A 21496-nucleotide genomic window follows, 5' to 3' on the forward strand; every position below is an offset into this window, starting at 1 on the left:
ACAATGCCCTTAGAGAAGGGATTCCAGGATTTTGACCCAGTGACAAGAAGGTACGGTGGTATATTTCCAAGTCAGGACGGTGAGTGGCTTGGAGGGGAACTTGAAGGGGTGTTGTTCCTATGTATCTGCTGCCTTTGTCCTTCCAGGTGGAAGTAGTTGTGAGTTCGGAAGGTGCTGTCTGAGGATCTTTGATGAATTTCTGCAGTGCATCTTGTGGACAGTATACATCGCTGCTACTGAGCATCGGTGGTGGAGGGAGTGGATGCTTGTGGAGGCAAAGAGTTTAAAAAATCTGGAATTCTCTCACTCAAACATTTGTAAATGATGAGGATCAAGTTTATCTTTTAAGATTGACAGTAACACATTTTATTTGGGATTATGAGGCTGAAGTGGGAGAAAGGGTTTAACCTTTAGATAGTCCTATTCAGGCTGAACAACACGAACCTTTCGGGTTGAATGGTCTCTTGTTCAGATCCACACAGTGTGCATCATACCCACAGTACTGGATGCCCTCTCATAATATATTTGTTCAATTAATTTTTAATAAACCAAGTGTTTGACTCTGTTCTTGATGTAATGCTTGCAAAGCAGTCAAGCCCATTACAAAGTTGACATTCCTAAGGGGATTGCTGTGCTATATAAAATTATGAAGGGAATAGATAAGATAGAAGCAGGGAGGTTGCTTCCACTGGTGGGTGAAACTAGATCTAGGGGGCATAGCCTCAAAATAAGAGGGAGTAGGTTTCGGACTGAGTTGAGGAGGAACTTCTTCACCCAAAGGGTTATGAATCTGTGGAATTCCCTTCCCAGTGAAGCAGTTGATGCTACCTCATTGCCTTAAAAACATTCAAAGATGGGTTTTGAACAGTAAAGAAATTAAGGATTATGGTGTGCGGATGGATACGTGGAGCTGAGTCCATGAAAAGATCAGCCATGATCTTATTGTATGGTGGGGCAGGCTCGATGGGCCGAATGGTCTATTCCTGCTCCTGTTCCTTATGTTCTTACCTCTCCCTCTGCAGTTTCCCTCTTTCACTGTTTTCCAGTGTACATCTGAGAGGAATAGACCAAATAATTATAGGCCAGTCAGCTTTCAATGGTGAGATACAGAACGAGCCATCACTGAGAAAAGCAAAGATTAATCAAGGATATTAATCAGGGATAGTCAACACAGTTTTGTTAAGGGAATATTGTGCCTTACTAACTTTATCGACAGCTTTGAGGAAGTAACAAGCAGGTTTGGTGAGGGTAATGCAGTAAATGGTGTCTGCATGGATTTTAGTCAGGCATTTGACAAGGTCCTACATGGCAGATTGATCAGAAAATTAAAGTCTATAGGATACAAGGGCAATGGTGAATTGGATCCATAACTGGCTCAGAGAAAGGAAACAAGCCAGTGATCCATAGGCCCTTTGCTGTTTGTGAGATTATGTTTCAGATTGGGAAATTTGCTCTTCACACAAAAATTGGCAGGTAGTTAATATTGGAGAGGTGGTTGGTAGTGAAGAGATAGTGGACAGTGAAGAAGTAACTGTCGACTGCAGGATAATACCAGTGGCTCGTTGAAACCCCTGAAAAGCAGAAATTAAGTTTGATCTGAAGAATGGTGAGGTAATGCATTTCAGGATGGCAAACAAAACTAGAAATTATGCAATAAACAGGAAAATGTTCAGCAGGTTAAAGGAAGCAGAGACTTTGGAGTGCTTGTTCGTAGGTCTCTGAAAATGGCAGAACAGGCAGATAAAGGTGGTGAAGAAAGCAAGTTGTGCGCTTGCCTTCATTAGATGAGGTGTAAATCCAAAAACTGGGATTTAATGCTGGAATTTTATTAAAATGCTGCCACGGCCACAGTTGGGTTTCTGTGCACAATTCTGGTTACCACATAAAGGAAAGATATCATTGATGTAGAAAGAGTACAGAGGAGATTTACAAGAATATTGCTGGGGTTGAAAGTTGCAGCAGTGAGGAGGGATTGGATAGGCTAAGGTTGCTTTCCCTAGGATAGCGGAGGCTGAGGGGTGGCATCACGAGGCGTACAAAGTAATAATTCGCTGTAATGTTGTAGACAGGAAGCACTGGATTTCCCTGAGCAGAGGCAGAGAGATGTTACCAGCGAGCACCGACTTAGGGTGGCATGGTGGCTCAGTGGTTAGCACTGCTGCCTCACAGCATCAGGAACCCAGGTTCAATTCCAGCCTCAAGCAACTGCGTGGAGTTTGTACATTCTCTCCATATCTGTGTGGGTTTCCTCCAGGTGCTCCAGCTTCCTCCCACAATCCAAAGATGTGCTGGTTAGGTGAATTGGCCATTCTAAAATTGGCCATAATATTTAGAGACCTATAGCCAGGAGTAAATGTAGAGTGATCTGATGGGATACTCTCAGAGGGTCGGTGTGGACCATTAGGGCCAAATGGCCTGTTTCCATACTGTAGGATTCTATGTAAGATCATTGGTAGAGGATGCGTCCGGATGTAAATTTGCTCGCTGAGCTGGAAGGTTCATGTTCAGATGTTTCGTCATCATACTAGGGAACATCTTCAATGAGCCTCCTGAAGAAGCATTGCTGATGATTCCTGCTTTCTATTTAAATGTCTGGGTTTCTTTGGGTTAGTGATATAATTTCCTGTGATTATGTCATTTCCTGTTCTTTTTCTCGGGGGTGTTAAATCAGGTCCAAGTGAATGTGTTTGCTGATAGAGTTCCGGTTGGAATGTCATGCTTTCTAGGAATTCTCATGCGTGTCTCTGTTTGGCTTGTCCTAGGATGGATGTGCTGTCCCCGCGAAGTGGTGGCCTTCCTCGTCTGTAAGGATATTAGAGAGAGAGGGTCATGTCGTTTTGTGGCTAGTTGGTGTTCATGTATCCTGGTGGCTAGTTTGCTGCCTGTTTGTCCAATGATTTACCACCCCCTGAGAAAAAAAACAAGAAATGACATCACCAACCCAAAGAAACCTGAACATGTCAATAGAAAGCAGGAATCATCAGCAGTGCTTAGTCTGGAGGCTCACTGAAGATGTTGCCAAGTAGGGTGACAAAACGTCTGAACATGAACCTTCCAGCTCAGTGAGCAAGCCTACATCCAGAACCTCAACCTGAGCTACAAATCTTCTCAAAACTCGCTATCATTGGTAAAGGATTAGAAGGCGAGAAGTTATAGTTTTAGGATAAGGGGCAGTGGAATTCACAGCCCCTGAGTCACAGATACTGAGACATTGAGCATATTTTAGGAAGTGATGAGAGATTTTTTTTTAAGTTAGTAACAGGTTGAAAGACTGTGGAGAGCAGACAGAAAATTGGCATTGAGACTGAGATGAGAGATCAGCCATGCTTGCATTAAATAGGGGACCTAAGGAAAAATGTAGTCACTCAGAGGGTGACGAGTCTGGAATTCACAGACTACTATGGTATCTGTGGCAGTAACCCTCACTTCATTGAAAAATGAACCTGCATCTGACCAGAGGCACAGGAAGCTCCAAGGCTCCAGACCAGATATTGGGAGGGGGAGTTAGAGTTAGAATTTTGGTGGGGCGAGGGGGGCTACTGTTTTCTTCAGCCAGCACAACTATGATGGGCAGAATGGTCTTTTCCTGTTCTGTAACTTTCCTCTGGCTCAATTTTTTGTGGCGCCTAGAAACCCTGGGAAAGCTAACAGCAGAAAGAGGCCAAGCCATCCAGTCTCATCGCTCGGTCCATGGCTATGCAGATTAGAGCATCTCCCTAAAACTTCATAACACATGGAGGGGTTCTGCCTTCACCAACTTTCCAGTCAGTAAAGTTCCAGGCACCAAACAGCTGCAGGGTGAAACAATCCGTCCTCAGTCTCTTGGTGTTATTTTAAATGTTTCCAGTAACAACCTGAGAGATCAAATCTATCGAGCAATTCTGGTGTCATCATCTCTGAAGGATATCAGAAGTTTCCATCTCTGTCCACCCAAACGTTCCACCCATTGTATCTATCATCCCAGTTTTCCTCTACTTCCCTCTCCTGCCTTTTCCCTCAAGCTTCCCCTTTAATAAACTGCCTTTACCATCTGCTCCAAGGAGACAACTGAAGCATTACATACACCTTCCTCAGATGTTCAGTTTCTCTTTTCTTCAGCCATTTCCAGCATCTCATTAGACTCTGTGACATTAGACAAGAAACGTACTCTGATACATCCACAACTCAAATGCTTTCAGCTTATGAATGGACCCCTTGTTGTTAAGCAGCATACACATTATTTAACTCATTGTCAGCTCCCCGTGACCAAAGAGACTTGTAGGAAATAGTTGGAATCTGTTCACCCATTGAGCCCAGTGCACCATTCACACACACGACTGATCATCTGACTCTGCACCATTTTTGCCATTAGCCACATAGCCCCTGACGTCTTAGTAGCTCAAAATCGTCTGATTTCTGACTTGAATCTGCTCGATAATTGAGCTTGCACCACCCTTTGAGGAGAGGGAACATCTAAGATTCAGCATAGTAAAGAAATCTTTCATCTCAGTCCAAAATGACCTACAACTTATTTTGAGATTGAAGGACACAGGAGAGAAGAGGGTATTAAACTTGAAAGGGTTCAGAAAGGATTTACAAGAATGTTGCCAGGGTTCAAGGGTTTGAACTATAGGGAGAGACTGGTTAGGCTGGGGCTATTTTCCCTGAAGCGTTGGAGGCTGAGGTTTATAATATCATGAGGGCATTCATAGGGAAAACAATGTCTTTTCCCTGGGGTGGGGGAGAACTAGAGGGCATTGGTTTAAGGTGAGAGGGAGAAGATTTAAAAGGACTAAAGGGGCAATGTTTTCACACAGAGGGTGGTGCTAGTATGGAATGAACTGCTAGAGGGAGTGTGTTAGAACATAGAACAGTACAACCCAGTACAGGCCAGTCGGCCCTTGATGTTGTACCAACCTTTTATCCTACTAAGATCAAACTAACCCATATATCCTTTGTTTTATAATCATCCACGTGCCTATCCGAGATTCACTTAAATGTCCCTAATGTATCTGACTCTACTGTTGGCAGTGCATTCCACACACCCACCACTCTGTATGAAGAACTGACCTCTGACATCTCTCCTAAACCTTCCTCCAATTATAACATTCAACAGGCATCTGGATGGGTACATGAATAGGAGGGTTACAGAAGGATATGGACTCTCCATATCCCAAATATAGAGGCAAATGGGACTAGATTTATTTCGGAAATCTAGCTGGCATGGACAAGTTAGACTGAAGGTCTGTTCCTGTGCTATACATTTCTATGACTGCTCCAACATTCAAGAAAATCTTCACCAATCTTCTACATCAGCAACATCTTTCTACATCTCCTTCTAGTTTTAAATCAACAATCCATCCAGTGTCCCCACCCCCAAATGCGAACAAACCAACCAGGATTCTGTCTCCAATTTTCACTTGAAAAATATTCTAGTCTCATTTAGCTTCCTCAAGTAACACAATCAGAGGCTGGTTTTAGGAACATGAACATTTATTATTTCAAATTCACAAAGCGTGATAGAAGTGCTGGGTGCCTGCATACAATAATGCAAATTCATAAAACCATCGCAAGAACAGCAACAAAATCTCATCAACATACAATTTCCAAACACTAATCATCTTTACAAATAAAGTTACAAAGAAATCAGGGAATGAGAGTGCAGAGGGGAATCACAAGCTTCATTCAGAATTCATTAAACCCTCTGCATTCAAATATCAATCAATATGTTCAGAGATGGTCAAAATTCAGCTGCTTCATTTCTCTCTCCTGCAGGGACTCTATTGTTAAGAAAACATGACACGTACCGAGTAATTCCCAAACTTCCCCTTTCATCCAACTGATATTTCCACAGTTGCTCCACCTCAAGGCTATTCATGTTGTCGGAGTCGGTCACATCAGGAACCTTTGGAACATGTTGCGACCTCCCCCAAACCCCCTTACCTGACTGTGCGGGTGTACACCAATGAAGACAGCACCTCATATGATTCCCAGATCCCCAGCCCCCTCTACACTCATGAATCGATACTTTGTCAACCTGTGCAGACTTCAGACCGAGGTGAGCTCATTCAGAGAAGGATGGGAATCAAACCCAGGTTCTTCCCAATGTCTTCATTACAGACCTTTCCTAACCAGCTCCTCCAACACTAGATTGCCTGTCTCACAAACCCCTAAATAAAGTGTTTGAAGGAGAGTACTAACATTGTATTTGTGTAAAGGTGACAGAGGTTAGGAGAACAGAAAGTGATTGCCTTCCAATAAATTGACGATCATTCTTCAATAGTCACATCAAATATAAACCGAGCCAAGTTGTTCTGAAGGTTGCCCTCAGTTTAAGGCCTCTTCAACTGTCAATAGCCCATAATATTCAAGTTCCTCCCCATTAACAATTTTCAACCATACTCCTGTTACCTGCACCTCCTAGATGTTTTTCAAAATAATCATGTACTGAAAAGCAAGCTGGTTGATGATCTTTTGTGTTTGTGCCAACAGCGCAGAAGAGCCACAAAAACTCACTAAAATCATCAACCATTCAGCTGGCTGTACCATCCCAGAGAATTTCAGTACTGCCCAGATCAGCTGCAGGAAGGTTACTTGGGAAATAACTGAGTCAATCTACAATCACCACCTTCCATTGGTCACCTTAAGAACACCATCACCAGGTTTCAGACACACCATTACCCACATCCAACACCATTCCAAGGGGTCAAATCCCAAACTACTCACTCCGTCTACACCACCATGTGTCCATTACTGAGGATGGTAAACTCAACAGTCAACCCAACAGAGAGGTGGGGAGCAGGGAAGAGTAGGAGGGAGGAACAGACATACACACACACACACACAATGGGAAGCACTCCTCACAGCTGACATGGAATTGGGGTCATTACAGCCCACTTTGATGACAGAGAAGTTTTTAAATGGGTTTAAAAATATGTAAAAGCTGAGTATGTAGAAGCTCAATTATTTCACCATGGTAGTATCAGTCCTCTCTCCTCTCCTTCCATATTACCACCTTTCCTACAATGTGTGGTTTTCCAAGACACTCACCACAAAGCATAAGCGTGAGGCAGTTGAATAAATAATGCTTACAATGTGACAGAAACACCCCAAAGAGTGAGAAACTGAGCAGCAGGTTTCACTGCCGCACACATGAAAAGGCACTACTTCTAGGTTACATCCAAAGATCAGTCAGTTCTCTCGTTCTAGAAGCAAGTGCCAAGATAAAACACCCAGACCATGCCAGAAAGCTCTGTGAGCAGCAGCAACACTATAGCCCTCCCCTTTCTCCTTCATTCCTCAACCCTATGGGAACAACCCAATAACAAGGTATTGGCTTGTACCTTCTACAAAAACAAAACATGATTGCACAAAGGATTCCCAAAATGTTGAGAGTGTGCCAAAAACCCCAGGATGAAAAGGAAACGAGCTCCACTTCCAACCTAGGAAAACCATGTGGTCTCATCTCTGTTCCAATAGAGCCACAGCAGTAAAGCAGAGCAGCTCCTACTTCTCAAAACACAAGTGTCATAACTCGATTGTCATTTTAATCAAGAGACACACAGATAAATGAGCATCTTTACTTGAGAATCCACTAAAGGGCTGCATGCTCTAACTACACAAGGAGTACAATCTAACACAGCAACACAAACAAGACATCCCTCCCCAAGCCAACAGGCAGAAGCACTCAGTTTCCGTCATATACAAAGATTCCATAATTTTACATGTAAACCCAACCTGTCAGCAAATTCCCCACCAAATCCCCGTTCAGTATCTCCGCCATATGCGACCCAATGGTCTCCAGTTAAAAAAAAAACCATTTCCTATTGCACCCTTCATCACCTCACAATACCTCAAAACCCAATACAACCGACCAAGTCTCTTGGAAGTGTAGTCACTGATGTAATTTAGGAAAAAGCGCCACAATTTTCTCACAGCAAGACCCACAAACTGATGGATGACATTGACCAGTCACCCTGCCTTTGAGACAATTGTTGAGGGTAAGATATGAGGCATATGAGAACATCCTTAGTGCCTCTTCCAGATAATAGAGCAAATCTTTAATGTCCACGTGGGCAGACAGACACATTTAACAAAAAAACAACCTCCAACAACGCAGCACTCCCTCAGCACTGACCTTCCAACAGCACGGCACTCCCTCAGCGATGAGCCTCCTAAAGTGCAACATACCCTAATGACACTCTGACAGTGCAACACTCACCCCTTACTCACCCTCCAACAGTGCAATATTTTCCCAAGTGACCCTCCGACAGTGCGGCGCTCCCTCAGCACTGACCCTCCGACAGTGCGGCGCTCCCTCAGCACTGACCCTCCGACAGTGCGGCACTCCCTCAGCACTGACCCTCCGGTAGTGCCTGCTCCCTCAGCACTGACCCTCCGATAGTGCCTGCTCCCTCAGCACTGTTCTTCTGATCTGCAATTTTGAACCCTTGACCTTCTCATTGTGGAACGGAGTGCAGTTACTGGGCCAAACCCATGCCCTAAAAATAACTGGAGCAATTTCTAAACCAGACAGGCGACTGTTATGACTCTCATAAGTTCAGGGATATCTTTACTGAAGACAAAACTACTTCATTCAGTGTGGTCAGCAAGTCAGGCTCGCGTTCTGCTCTTATGATGGTCAGCCTTTCCATTTGGAAAAGGAAGCCTGGGTTGACCAATATGAAACTGCCATCTCAGTCCATGGACAGGGACAACATGGATCCAGTAAAAGGCTGTTGTAAGCCTATTCGAGGACAGTGCATAGGAACATACGAATTAGGATCTGTATCACCTCTTAGATCCTTAAACCTGGTTTATCAGCGAGATCATGGCTAATCTGATTAGTCAACAATTCCCACCAAGCCTTCTAACTTTCACCTCCTCGCTTATCCAGAATCGACCTCAGTCTCAAACACATTCAAAGACATTGTGTCCAGTGCATTTTTAACAAGAGTTCCAAAGACTAACCACCCTCAGAAGTTCTTTTTAGTTCATCTGTGTCTTAAATGGGCAGCCGCTCACTTTTAAGTAATAGTCTCTGGTTTTAAATTCTCCCATGAAGAGGAAATATCTTTGCCGCGTCCACCAGATGAAGACTGCTCAGCCTCTCACAGGTTTCCACTATGTTACCTGTTCTACACTCCAGCTGATATAATCCAACCTCTCCTCAGAAAACAACCTGTCTATTCCAGCTATTACTGTGGTGCTGGAAACACGGTCAGGCAATCCTTCTGGCTATGGTTTTCCAGCACCACACGTTTAGACTCTCATCTCCAGCATCTGCAGTCCTTTCTCCTATTCCAGCTATTAGTCTGGTAAATCTCTGAACTCCAATTCATTTACATCTTCCCCAAGTATGGAGTCTAATACCATATACAGAGCAACCTCGATTATCCAAATATCAGCAATGTCCCGATGCTCAGCTAAACTATGCTATCCAGCATTCGATTATCCGGAATTTGATTAACAATGAAATACTCAATGCCCCTGTCCTTCAGACAATTAAGGTTCCTCCATACAGATGTTGACTCACCACCATCCCATACAAATGAAGCAGACCTTCGCTGGCACTGACAAAAATTCAGCTGGTGACACCAAGTCCATCTGATTCTAGGCTCCAACATTTACATTTCACTTGGATGGAGCAGATCCAGTTCTCAACTCCTGGCTTGGTCAGTTGGTGCTAACAACATTAAACACAAGGTGCTCCTATTTCTTATTGAAACCCTTACCTGTTTGAGGGGAGCCAGAGTGGCAAAGTTGCCACTGTGACCTTACAGAGTAGTTAAACATAGGTCTGAGGGGCTGACTGACCAAATCCTACTCCCGTTTATTACTCGGAAGTTGAAAAGGTGCAGCTGTCCCTAAGTTGTAAATGTTAACAAATTACTTGCAGGTTTGGTGGTGGTTTAATTTTTAAAAATTGTTTGTGGAGGAAGGAAGCTGCTGAGAGTGAACACTGATGGTAGTAATCTGCATGTGGAGCCTCCTGCCAACAGAGACCTGCTTGAAATCTCCCAACCCCAAGTTCAATATTCAACAAAATGTACATTTTAATCAGTGGTTCAATCACTCCTCTGTAACTCACTCTGGTGCACAGCCTCAGCAAGTGTTTAAACTTGGACTAGTTCCCAAAATTACAAAAAGGAGTAGCAGTTTTAAAGTATTAACATTTGCTCATGGAGTCACAATAACACAGGAGGAGGCCCTTCAGCCAATTAAGTCCATACTGACTCTCTCCAGCTGAAAAGCTTATGTCCGAAACATTGACTCTCCTGGTCTTCGGAAGTTGCCTGATGGGCTGTGCTTTTCCAGCACCACACTCCTGACTCTACAGCAATCCAATGCCAGGCCTTTGCCCAATGAAGGTGCAGTGCAAGTTACTGAACATTCCACTTTGGACAGTTTCTTCAGAACCATGTGCACTCTCAGGAATTCTGTTCCGTGAGGCAGGCACCTTTTTAGCTTAATGTCAGCAAGATCCCAGGGACAGTCAGGCTGCTCTCTCATTAGAAAGAGATGACTGGTCATGGTCTAACCCAAGGATCAACAGGCCTCAAACAATGGGAGAGTTGACGACTGTTGTACATGGCAACCTCAACTCCAAGCGTAACACTCCCACCAATCACTTGGAGAACCAGCCTCAAGAACCTGCAGACCCCAGGAATCACTGCAAGATGTAAAACCACAAACATGCAGATACAGAAATGACCAATTATTATCAGGACCAAGTGACCACCATGCAGAATTTAGAAATATACAGCACCTTGCATGACATCCAGATACCCTGAAGCACTGTATGAGCATTGGACTATTTGAAATATAGATGTTGTTGAAATGTAGCAGCATATCAGAAACAATGAGTTAATGACCAGATCATCCAATGTTTTTTTAAAAGAGACATTAACTGAAGGCGGAAATGGGGGAAGAACTATTTTGCTCTTCAGGCAAGTGGCAACGAAACTGTCCACTCTATCTGAGGAGCATGCAGGGCCTGGGTTTAACATCTCACAAAAATGGACCCTCCGACAGTGCGGCGCTCCCTCAGCACTGACCCCACGACAGTGCGGCGCTCCCTCAGCACTGACCCCACGACAGTGTCACAGTGAATTCGGTAAAATGCAGCTGGAGTACACAGTGCAGACTTACAGTGTGAATGGGAGAGGCTAACAGCCAGCTCCCATGTACAATAAACATTTGTTGCAGCTGGGCATGAATAGCCCCTGTACACTCCTCCACACTCTCACCTTCGAGATGCTCGAGGTGTGCTCTAGGCTATGAAGACAAGGATTTCATGTTCTGCAGAGATTTCCTGTTTTGATGCTGTATGCTGTATACAAACAGCAGAGCACCTACCTGAGCTGAACACGAAGAGACGGAGTCATTTCTGTTCGACTCCTTACACACATCACCCCAAAACCAACCCAACCAAAAGGCCTGCATGAGTCTGTACCTCGAAGTGAAAGAGACAGTAACAAAGCGAGAGACAGCCTCTGACACAACAAACTGAAGGAATGCAACTGAACAACCCACTTTTTCTGTCATAAAACGGAACACAGTCCCATTCCCTATTGGCCTTTTAGACACAAAAACCAGAAACACACTTAATACATGTTGGTCCCACTGGACATCCCGTGAGATATATCTATATTTTTTGTTGCAAAAGTTAACTATTGACACCAGTGAGCCATGAAAGATGTGTCCCTTTACAGCTCACATCAAAAATTCTCCCACCCAGTCAATCTTTCAGGAAACTGCTACTTTGACATTTTACACCAACACTGCTTTTGGTGTGGAGATGGAGGCAAGCGTTACAACTTTCCCATTCAATCAGGACAGGAAGACGGACAGTTCGGTAAGAACGCCCACCAGAGAACAATAGGAAGCTCTTGTACTCACAGAACATGACTTCACCTTAAACAACATTTTTCATCAGTTAGCCAGGGGATACCTGGGAATGGAAACATGATGAAAGGGAGTCAGGACTGAACAGCAGTGTTAAATAATGCTCCCATGGCTCCTTCCATTACAGCTCTCATTCCAATGTGAGGAATCTCTCTCCCCATTACCATTCAGGGATGGTTTCAGCCGCTCTGGGAGTTAGTTGGAGACGGAATGATCACTTTCTTTCTGGGCATAGGGTGTCCAAAGATGCCATTGGTATGGATGGTTGTCAGGAACTGGGACAGCTCAGAATCTTTGCTTTCGAAACTGACCTGCTCTTGTCAGAAATTGGAAAAACACACAGTGACAGTCTCTCTGACCCAAGTACATTGACCTGGATCACAGAGAATATAAAGAATCATAGAGAGATCAGAGGTGACCAACTGAGGTTTTCAATATTACAGTCAGATGGAGATGATGATTAAAGGGCTGTTGGGGAACTGGGTTAGAATGTCTCCATCAGTCATTACCAGGTCTGGCTCCACTGCTGCCCATCATTCACCACAGGCAGATCAATCTGCTCCATTTATTGATAGTGGAGTCCAAGCACACCCTTCTCCAGTTCCCACACCCCCTGACTAGGCTGCAGGCATCTCTGATCACCAATGCAAATCCAGGTGCTCCAATTAAATCCAACAGAAAAAGACAATCACAGGCCAGCGCAGCACCGGAGGCCATTCGGCCCATTCTGTCAGCCACTACAATACCATTCCCTATTCAGCTCCATTATCAAGCCTAAACTGATGATTGTGCTTCTGTCCAGAAAGAAGTCGGATCTTCATTTGACCCCTGACATTCCACAAACCACATCTCCCAATAAGCACTGCCCTCGCTGACTTCCAGATGTAACTGACCTTTTTGCGGTTTCCAAATGAAATGACCCATCCTCCAGTACCTAGCGCTCCTGGATGCTGTGAGGGGCTAACAGTTTGGGGAAAAAGTCCCTTGGCTGCATCAACCCCAGAGAAAGATCATGCATGGCATGAATGGCTGCAGCCAACACCAGGCTTCTCTCCACAGTTCCATCAAACTGCTGCCAGTTCAAAATGAACAGCCCATCCTCAAACATTCCATCTCTCAACAGGTACTGCTCCAAGGAGCCAGTGAGTTGCAGGGAAGGTCAGCATCTCAGTGCAGTCCCATCAGATGAGTTAATGCTGTACCATCCCTTCATTAGCTCGAGGGATACAAAGCAGTTTCTTTAAATCCTGTTTTCAAAATAAATCTGACACGCAGAATCCACCACAGCAGGTGAAACTGTCCCTGCCGAATGAAGAGCAAATCACATTCCTTCCAACTTTGTGCCACAACATGACAGGAGCCAGATTCTTATAACACATCAACATCATACAGGACACATTTCCAAATCGCTGCATTCTCAGTCATACTTATTTTTCAATCTTCATGAAGAAAATACAAAGGGTGCTGGAGTCACATGGGGAAATGTTTCTGTTCTGAGATTCCCCCCCCCCCCGTGGACCACTGCTGAATAATAGTGTTTAACGAAACCTGAACCCACGTATCCCAAGCACAGACAAACTCTGGAAGCACCTTGTTACACTGAAAGCTAACGTTTAATCTTCATAACGATGAAGAACTATCAGTTCCAGCTCCTGGATTTACCACCGGATTCAACCAGCATCGCCCTCCTCAACGTCCCTCCCAATCTGCCACTTCCTATTCACTCTTAAATTGTCTGCATTGTGCAACAGGAACAAACAGTAAAGATGAGCTCAATCACATTGCCCTCTTGTAGTGGGTAACCTGCTATGGATGGGTTCAGCTCTTCAGTCTCTACTGCAGACCACCAGGGAGAGTCAGTGGCTGTAGGCAGCATAGTAGCTGCACTGGGGGGGGATGGGTGCAGGATACCAACATCCCCAACTTGTATCCCAAGCACAGGATGCCAGTCTCCCTCAACCTCTTCCAGCAGTTAAAGGGTCTTTCTCTTGTAAGAGTTAGGGAGACACCTTACCCAGTCATCAAATCAGACCCACTCCACCCCAACCCTACAGGAATTCCACCAAAACAATCCTTTCGACTCTATAATTCCCATCCCAGACTAGCCCTAATCCCAAATTGCAAACAGCTATGTCTCTGTGCTAAATCAGAGCTCTAACTAAGAAGTGCGTTCAGCTTTTTCTCATATAATAAAAGTTAATTTGTACTAAAAGTTTATCACGACCTTTCTTAAAAAAAAAAGTCGCTGGTTTCAGCCAGCTCAGTTGAGCTGAGCTTTGGAGATATCTCATAGGTTTAGTCTCCTCTCCATAAAGTGGCTGTTGACTGCTTCATATTACAAATAAAAACATATCAAAACAGACGAAGCTGAAGAAGTAGAGGCATATAGAAGCGGAAAGGCCCAAAATCTTCGCTGGGTTTCAGGCACCTTCCCCTTCTATGCCTGATTTTCAGCGCTCGCAGTTTCTCTCTCTGCATCTCAAAGCTTTACATGTTTAAATGATAATTAATAGTGTTGTGGAAAGGTCTTGATTGCAGCATGAAAACCAGGAACTAATATAAGAAACCCGACAGCCCTGCCTCCAGATCCCCACGGTGGGCGGGAGCCAAGGTGAGCGACGGGGGGAGGGGGGGGGGGGCAGAGAGATGGGAGAATGAGGGACAGGGAAAGCAGGGGAGAGGGGGGGTGGGGAGAGAGGGGTGCACACCTACAGCAAGGCATGACGTGAGGAAGTGACGCCACCTTTAAAAAACAAACAATTGACGCTGGCATTGAGAATGGCGCCTGTGACTGACTGTCAAATATCACCAGGAACACGGAGCCCCCGTCCAACAAAGGGAATGACCACTGGAGGCAGGAATACTGGACTGACCAAGGCTGCCCCCTCCCCCTCCCTTACACAGAGGTTCCATTCCCCACCCCCTCCCCCACCTGCCATGGGGCTACTTATTGACAGATTTCACAAAGTTGTCGGCGTTGCAGAACTCTTTGATGGTGACAGTCAGGAGGTTGGTCGTCACGTCTGTCACCACCACGTTGGAGCAGGGCGACATCTCCGGCCGCCAGTCTGACACGTCTCGCTCGGCGTCCGAGCCCGCCCCGGTCTCCTGGCCCCCGGGAGGGGATCTCCTTCCTGCGGCTGACTCAGGGGGCAGAGAGAGGTCCAGGGCTTCTGCCTCTCGCCAATCGGGAACCGTGGGGCTCGGGGTGTCGCCTGGGAGCTTGGCCCCGCAATGACGTGCCTCCCCTGACCGCTGACACTCGCTGCCCGGGGGCACTGGGTCGCTGGCGTAACAGGGGGCACAGGGAGGGGCAGGAAGGGGTTCAGGGCGGATGGCAGGACCTCGGAAATTTGGCTCTGAGCAAGAGGCGCCCGCGTCGCTCTCCATCCTCCTCCCATCCCCGACCGGCGTCCGGAAGGATTTGTCGTAGACGGAAAAGTTATTGAATTTCATGTGTCGGATCTGACTGCGGAGGATACTGTCGCTGAACTTCTTGCTCTTGCCGATAACGCGGTTACGAGATGGGATCTTGGCTTTGCCCAACGTCTTGCTGCTCTTGTCGATCACCTTCAGGTTGAGGATGATCCGGTTGCGGTTCCGGTTGCGTTTCCGAGGCTCCACTTTGCGGTTGATGATCCGGACGGTCTCGGGGAGGGGCAGGGGGGACCTGTTCTGTCCGCTCAGGCCCGGCTGCGGCTCAGCACGGCTCAGGTTCCGTTTTGACGTCCGGTAGCACCGGCGGATGTTCTTCTTCAGCTTGTAGGCGGCAATGCTGCTGGGAAGCTTGGCCGCTGACCCCGGGCCAGGCTTCATGGAAAAATGCATGTCCCCAATCCGCAAAGCTTCAGCCTGGGCACGGGCCTGGGAGGGAGGGGGAGATGGAGGGAGAGAGAGAGAGAGCAGTTACAGCATAGCAGAGAGCAGCTCCTTAACCCTACTGCATGGGCTAGGTCAGAATAAATGAGGAGCAGGCAATTCAGCCCCTCAAGCCCGCCCCACCGTTCCACAAGATGTTGGCTAATGCAACAGTTACCACATTCCCATTCGCTGCACTAACCACTGGCTCTTGACTAACAAGGGAGTCAATCTCAAGAGAATGGTAGAGAAACTGAGCAGGTCTGGCCGCATCTCTGGATGGACCAGAGCAAACACTTTTGAGTCCAATACAACACTTACTCAGAACCAAACCAGCAGAAAGCTGCCTCCAGTTACGGGCTCGCAGGGACCGGGGTGGGTGGGAACTCCAAGTGCATTTTCAGAGAGCGATCAGATACTTGAGAACACCAAGCCAATACTATCCCGAATGTGAGGCAATCACGACCGGACCGCCCAAACCTGATTTGCAGCGAAAGCATTGCGATCATCAGGTGAGGCCAATTCTCGACTCTGACTGGTTAACAATGACATCAGGCAACATCATCCTATAAACCGGGTCCCTGGTTCTTCACAGTTAAACCCTTCACGCTTTGCTTGGGGATTCTGGCATTTCTGCCAGAACTTTGAGATTGCACTTTATACTTCCATCTGTTTTCTTCATGAAAACGGGAGACCTTTTATTTGAGGTTTCAGTCGTAAACACTGGACAGCTTTTTTGAGAAAGGATATCCTGACACTGGAGGCAATTCAAAAGAGATTCACTCAGCTGATTCTGAGGGGGAGGGTGGGGCCTTATCAAGAAAGGCTAAACTGACGGGGACATGAATAGGAAAGGTTTGGAGGGATGTGGGCCGGGTGCTAGCAGGTGGGACTAGAATGGGTTGGGGTATCTGGTCGGCATGGACTGAAGGGTCTGTTTCCATACTGTACATTTTTATGACTATGACGCGATGGTGAGACCTTTAAACTTTGAAGTTTAGAAGAATGAGGGGTGAAATGTAGAAGATTCTGAGGGGGTTTCATAGAATCAGAGAAACCTTGCAGTATGGAAGCAGGCCATTCGGCCCATCCAGTCCATACCAACTCTCGGAAGAACATCCCACCCACCCCTTATTCCATCCCTGAGACCCTGCATTTCTCATGGTCAATCCACCTAACCTGCACATCCTGGACACTGTGATCAACTTCCAATCCACCTAACCTACACATCCCTGGACACTGCGAGCAATTTCCTATGTATTTAACTTGCACATCTTCGGACTGTGGGAGAAAACCCATCCAGACACAGGGAGAATGTGCCAACTCCACACAGACAGTGCCCCAGGGGTGGAATCGAACCTGGGTCCCTGGCGCTGTGACAGAGCAGTGCGAACCACCTAGCTGCCCCTTTACAGGATCGACATTGAGGAAATGGTCCATGGGTGAGGCAATCTCAAACTAAGGAACATAGCTAGAGTAGGTGGACACTCATTTAAAATGGTGATGCGAAGGAATTCCTTCTTGCAGAGGGGAGTAAATATCTAGAATTCTCTATCCCAGAGTCATGGAGGCTAGATCAATGGAAGTACTTAAACAGGAGAGGGCTGAGAGGAGCAGGCATGAAAGAGGAGGTCAGGCCTGGTTAAGGCCAGGCATGATTTTGTGCAAGGTGGGGAATGGTTCAGGGGCTGAATGGCCTATTCCTGTTTCTATTTTCTACAATTTTACACCTCAGTGGGTAGCATGCATCCATCAGAATCAGGAGCTTGCGACTACAAGACTCAAGTGCCTAACGCCTGCAGGGCGGGAGAGTCCCAAGACTGACAGCATTTGTAAGTGTGTCCTGACCAACATGTAACCCTGAAACAACACTGAGAAGCAGATGCCTTCAGGATGCTGCTGTGAGCAAACAGGCTGATGGTCCTTCTCGCAAAAATAAAACTGACATTTCTTTAGCACCTTTTATGAGCTTGGGACGTCCCAAATCACTCAGCGGCTAACAAGTTATTTTCAAGGCATTGGCACTGTTGCAACGTAGGCAAAAAAGCTCCCAATTGATCTCACAAACACAAGATCTCACAAACAGCAGCATGATAATGACTGGATAAACTTTCAGTGACACTGGCAAAGAATAAATATTGGCCAGGACATTTGGGGTGGGGGTCCCTGGTCTTCTGCACTTTTCCACAACCACCACCTGCTTTTATATAGCACCTTTAATTTGTTAAAGCACATTAAGATTCTTCAGAGTAGCATTGTTAAAGTTTTACTTTAATTGAATCCCTACGATGTGGAAGCAGGCCATTCAGCCCACACCAAGCATCCCACCCTATCCCGTAACCCCACAATTCCACTTGGCTAACCCACCATAACCTGTACATCTTTGCGACTGTGGGAGGAAACCCACACAGACACAGGGAGAATATGCAAACTTCACACAGACAGGCGCCAGAGGGTGGAATCAATCCCAGGTCCCTGGCGCTGTGAGGCAGCAGTACTAACCACTGAGCCACCTTGCAGCCCATCAATGTGACATCAAGCCACAGAGAGACATGAAGGCAAAGGGGCAAGAGTTTGAACAGGGTTTGACATTATACTGCAGGTTATAGGAGGTCAGAAGGAGGGGAGATAGTGGATGTAGATTCTGGAGCTCAGGGCCAAAGTAACAACTGCCGACGATGCAGTGATTAAAATCAGGAACATGTTTACACCGCTGAATGTAAAGATCACACGACCACTATCACAAAGGGCTGAGGAGTACTCCCAAGTACACTGGATATTATGGACCACTCAATCGAGAGGATAGAAGCTGGCATTTATTTCAATCTTGCATGCGTTGTCAACATTCTATGCCCTTCAATACGATTTGACAGACTGCCATAAATTAAATGGATTATTCCTGGTTCTGTTTCACTTTAGTATTCAAGCAAATTCTTGTCATTGCTGGATGGCCTACTCTACCTACAGCCAGGCATTTTGTATATTCCTGTATTTTCTTCCAATTTAAAAGGAAGATTTCCACTTATACAGCAGCTTGCATGGCCACCAGACCTGTCAGATCACTTCACAGCCAACGAAATATTTAACTATCCTTAACTTCCTTGAGAAGGTGGTGAGCCGCTGCAGTCCATGAGGCAGACCCTACAATGCCCTTAGGGAGGGAATTCCAGGATTTTGACCCAGTGACATTGAAGGAACAGCAATATATTTCCAACTCAGGCTGGGATATGACTTGGGTGAGAACTTGCAGGGTGTTCCTACACATCTGCTGTCCTTGGGATTCTAGATGCTAGAGGTTATGGGTTAAGGTGGTGATGGGGTTATTTGGTCATTATCACATGGATGTTTTTGGGAGCTTATTGTGCACCAGTTAGCTTTAAGTTTTTCCATGTTCCAAGTGTAGCAACATTTGCAATCAAACAGCTCACTGGCTGAGAAGTGATCTGACAGGTCCAGTGGCCATGCAAACTGTTGTATAAATAGAAATCTTCCTTTTAATCTGAAGAAAATACTGGAATAAACAAAACGTCTAGCTGTAGATAGAGTAGGCCATCCAACAATGACAAGAATTCGTTTGAGTAATAAAAAAGTAAAACTAAAGCAGGAATAATCAACTTAATTTATGGGAATCCGTCAAACTATAAACAGAACTCTACAAAACCTGCAAACCGCACCATTAAAAAGGAATGCTTTCTTACGTCACCTTGTTGTGAGGAAGCACACCCAAAAAACAGATTTATTTTGATTTATGTTTTTGCTTAATATGAAACACTCACTTTCAACAGGAAGGTTTTGGGTTTGGGGCCTCGCTTCTTTGGCCCATACAGCTCCCTCTCTCTCTCCCTGCAAGAAATGCAAAGAGAAAAACAACAGAAATGCACATTTGACAGTATGCACAGCAACGGGAAATTTAAGAAAAAGAATAAATAAATCCAAAATGGACCCGATTTAGGGCAGGAAGAAAAAATATTCCTCCGCCTGTGTGTACCTTTGCTCAAAAGCCGCGATTAAACGGGCATCCAAGATATTCTCCTCTGGTTCCCAAGTGCTGTATCTAAAAAGAGAAATGAGCTAATTATTGCACCTTTGCAATGTTTGTGTGTTTCATTTTATTTTGCGATTTTTTTTCTTTGCCCGCCACTTACTTGATAGCCCATCCTTTCCACTTCACCAGATACTCGATACGGCCCTGTCAGAAATGCAAAAGGGAAATGTTATTCGGGCCGGCGACTCCGTGCACCCGCGGGGATTCTGTGCATTGGTTACGGTGCATCCTACCTTCCGAACCCGCCGCTTGATGATTGACTCGGCCGCGAACACCCGCTCTCCCACCGCCGAAAGCTCCATCTTTGCTCCAGCCCCTCCGCACTCAGCCCAGCGCGCAGCCGCCGCACGTGACCGCACCGTTGCCAGTGGCTCAGCTCCGCCCCCAGAGGCGGTTGCCAGGGACCGACCCCCGCGCCCGGAGACGGTTGCCAGGGACTTGACCTGGGGCAGCGTTGCGGGGTTTGCACCGCGATGTGTGCGGTTGCGATGCCCCAGTTGCAGAGCCTGGAGGAGCCGAGGCGGGGAATGCAGCAGCTTTCCCGCACTCTGGGTAATATTATCCCTCTGCATGCAGGGCTCTCCGTTTGCATTCGGTTCAAAGCTGGAAATGTGTTGCTGGAAAAGCGCAGCAGGTCAGGCAGCATCCAGGGAACAGGAGAATCGACGTTTCGGGCATTAGCCCTTCTTCAGGCTTATGCCCGAAACGTCGATTCTCCTGTTCCTTGGATGCTGCCTGACCTGCTGCGCTTTTCCAGCAACACATTTCCAGCTCTGATCTCCAGCATCTGCAGACCTCACTTTCTCCTCATTCGGTTCAAAGCCCAATCTGCAGAGCCCTGAACGGAGGGTTATACCCGAAACGTTGACTTTTCCACCTCCTGATGCTGCCCAGCTTGCTGTGTTCTTCCAGCCTCCTGCCTGTCTACTTTGGATTCCAGCGTCTGCAGTTTTTTTTGTCTCTGAAGGGTGAAACGGCCCATTCATTCCTTTATTCAGCCTAACCATAACTGACTCCCAAATTATTGTAGTGGTCTGTTCAAAAGCCCATTGAGTCTTTTAAAGAAAATGGTTAAGCAGGGGAATGGATTTGGTACAAAGACAAAAGTCTTTTCCCTGGGGTGGTGGGGTCCAGAACTAGAGGGTATAGGTTTATGGTGGGTGGGCGGAAGATATTAAAAGAACCTAAAGGGCAACTTTTTCACACAGAGGGTGGAGCATGTGTGGAATGAGCTGCCAGAGGAAGTGGTGGAGGCTGGAACAATATTTAAAAGGCATCTGGATGGGTACTGGAAGGATATGAGCCAAGTGCTGGCAAATGGGATTGGATGAAGTTTGGATATCTGGTCGGCGTGGACAAGTTGGACTGAAGGGTCTGTTTCTGTGCTGTACGTCTCTATGACTGAAATAATTGAAGCTGGGAGTAGTTTTACATTTTAGACAGGGCAATGGGAGCACAGTTGCATTAGTTTAGGTTGAAATCTGGCTATATGTAGTGGGATTCATTTTAAAAATTGCATTCACCTTGCACCCTCTCATGACATAAGCACAGCCCGGGAGTTTTACACAATGAAAGATGTATTTTTGGGTATGGACAACATTGTAGGAAATTCAGCAACCATCCAGCAGACTGTATAATGATCAGATAGCCCTTTTCTGTAAATGTTTGCCAGGACACTGGGGGAGAACACCTCTGTTCCTCTTAAAA

At 46.1% G+C, this 21496-nt stretch overlaps 1 protein-coding gene across 2 annotated transcripts in view; it reads right to left on the reverse strand.

The window, feature by feature from the left end:
* The window catches only part of LOC122542096 (chromobox protein homolog 6-like), a 69740-nt gene extending 49364 nt beyond the window's left edge, over positions 1–20376 (reverse strand). The window contains exons 1-6 of one of the 2 annotated variants that reach the window (XM_043679459.1): positions 20023–20376; positions 19890–19933; positions 19733–19798; positions 19521–19587; positions 14819–15750; positions 2728–2802 (exon numbers count right to left, since the gene is read on the reverse strand). In XM_043679459.1, coding sequence (XP_043535394.1) covers positions 14830–15750; positions 19521–19587; positions 19733–19798; positions 19890–19933; positions 20023–20361 — 1437 coding nt within the window. In that variant the 5' untranslated portion in view covers positions 20362–20376 and the 3' untranslated portion in view covers positions 2728–2802; positions 14819–14829. Of the gene's footprint in view, positions 1–2727; positions 2803–14818; positions 15751–19520; positions 19588–19732; positions 19799–19889; positions 19934–20022 lie in introns of those variants that run through there. The other variant, XM_043679461.1, reaches the window with a different exon arrangement.
* Between the last annotated feature and the right edge of the window lie 1120 nt (positions 20377–21496).

The sequence above is a fragment of the Chiloscyllium plagiosum genome, chromosome 39 (genome assembly GCF_004010195.1).
Source record: "Chiloscyllium plagiosum isolate BGI_BamShark_2017 chromosome 39, ASM401019v2, whole genome shotgun sequence".
Lineage (NCBI taxonomy): Eukaryota > Metazoa > Chordata > Chondrichthyes > Orectolobiformes > Hemiscylliidae > Chiloscyllium > Chiloscyllium plagiosum.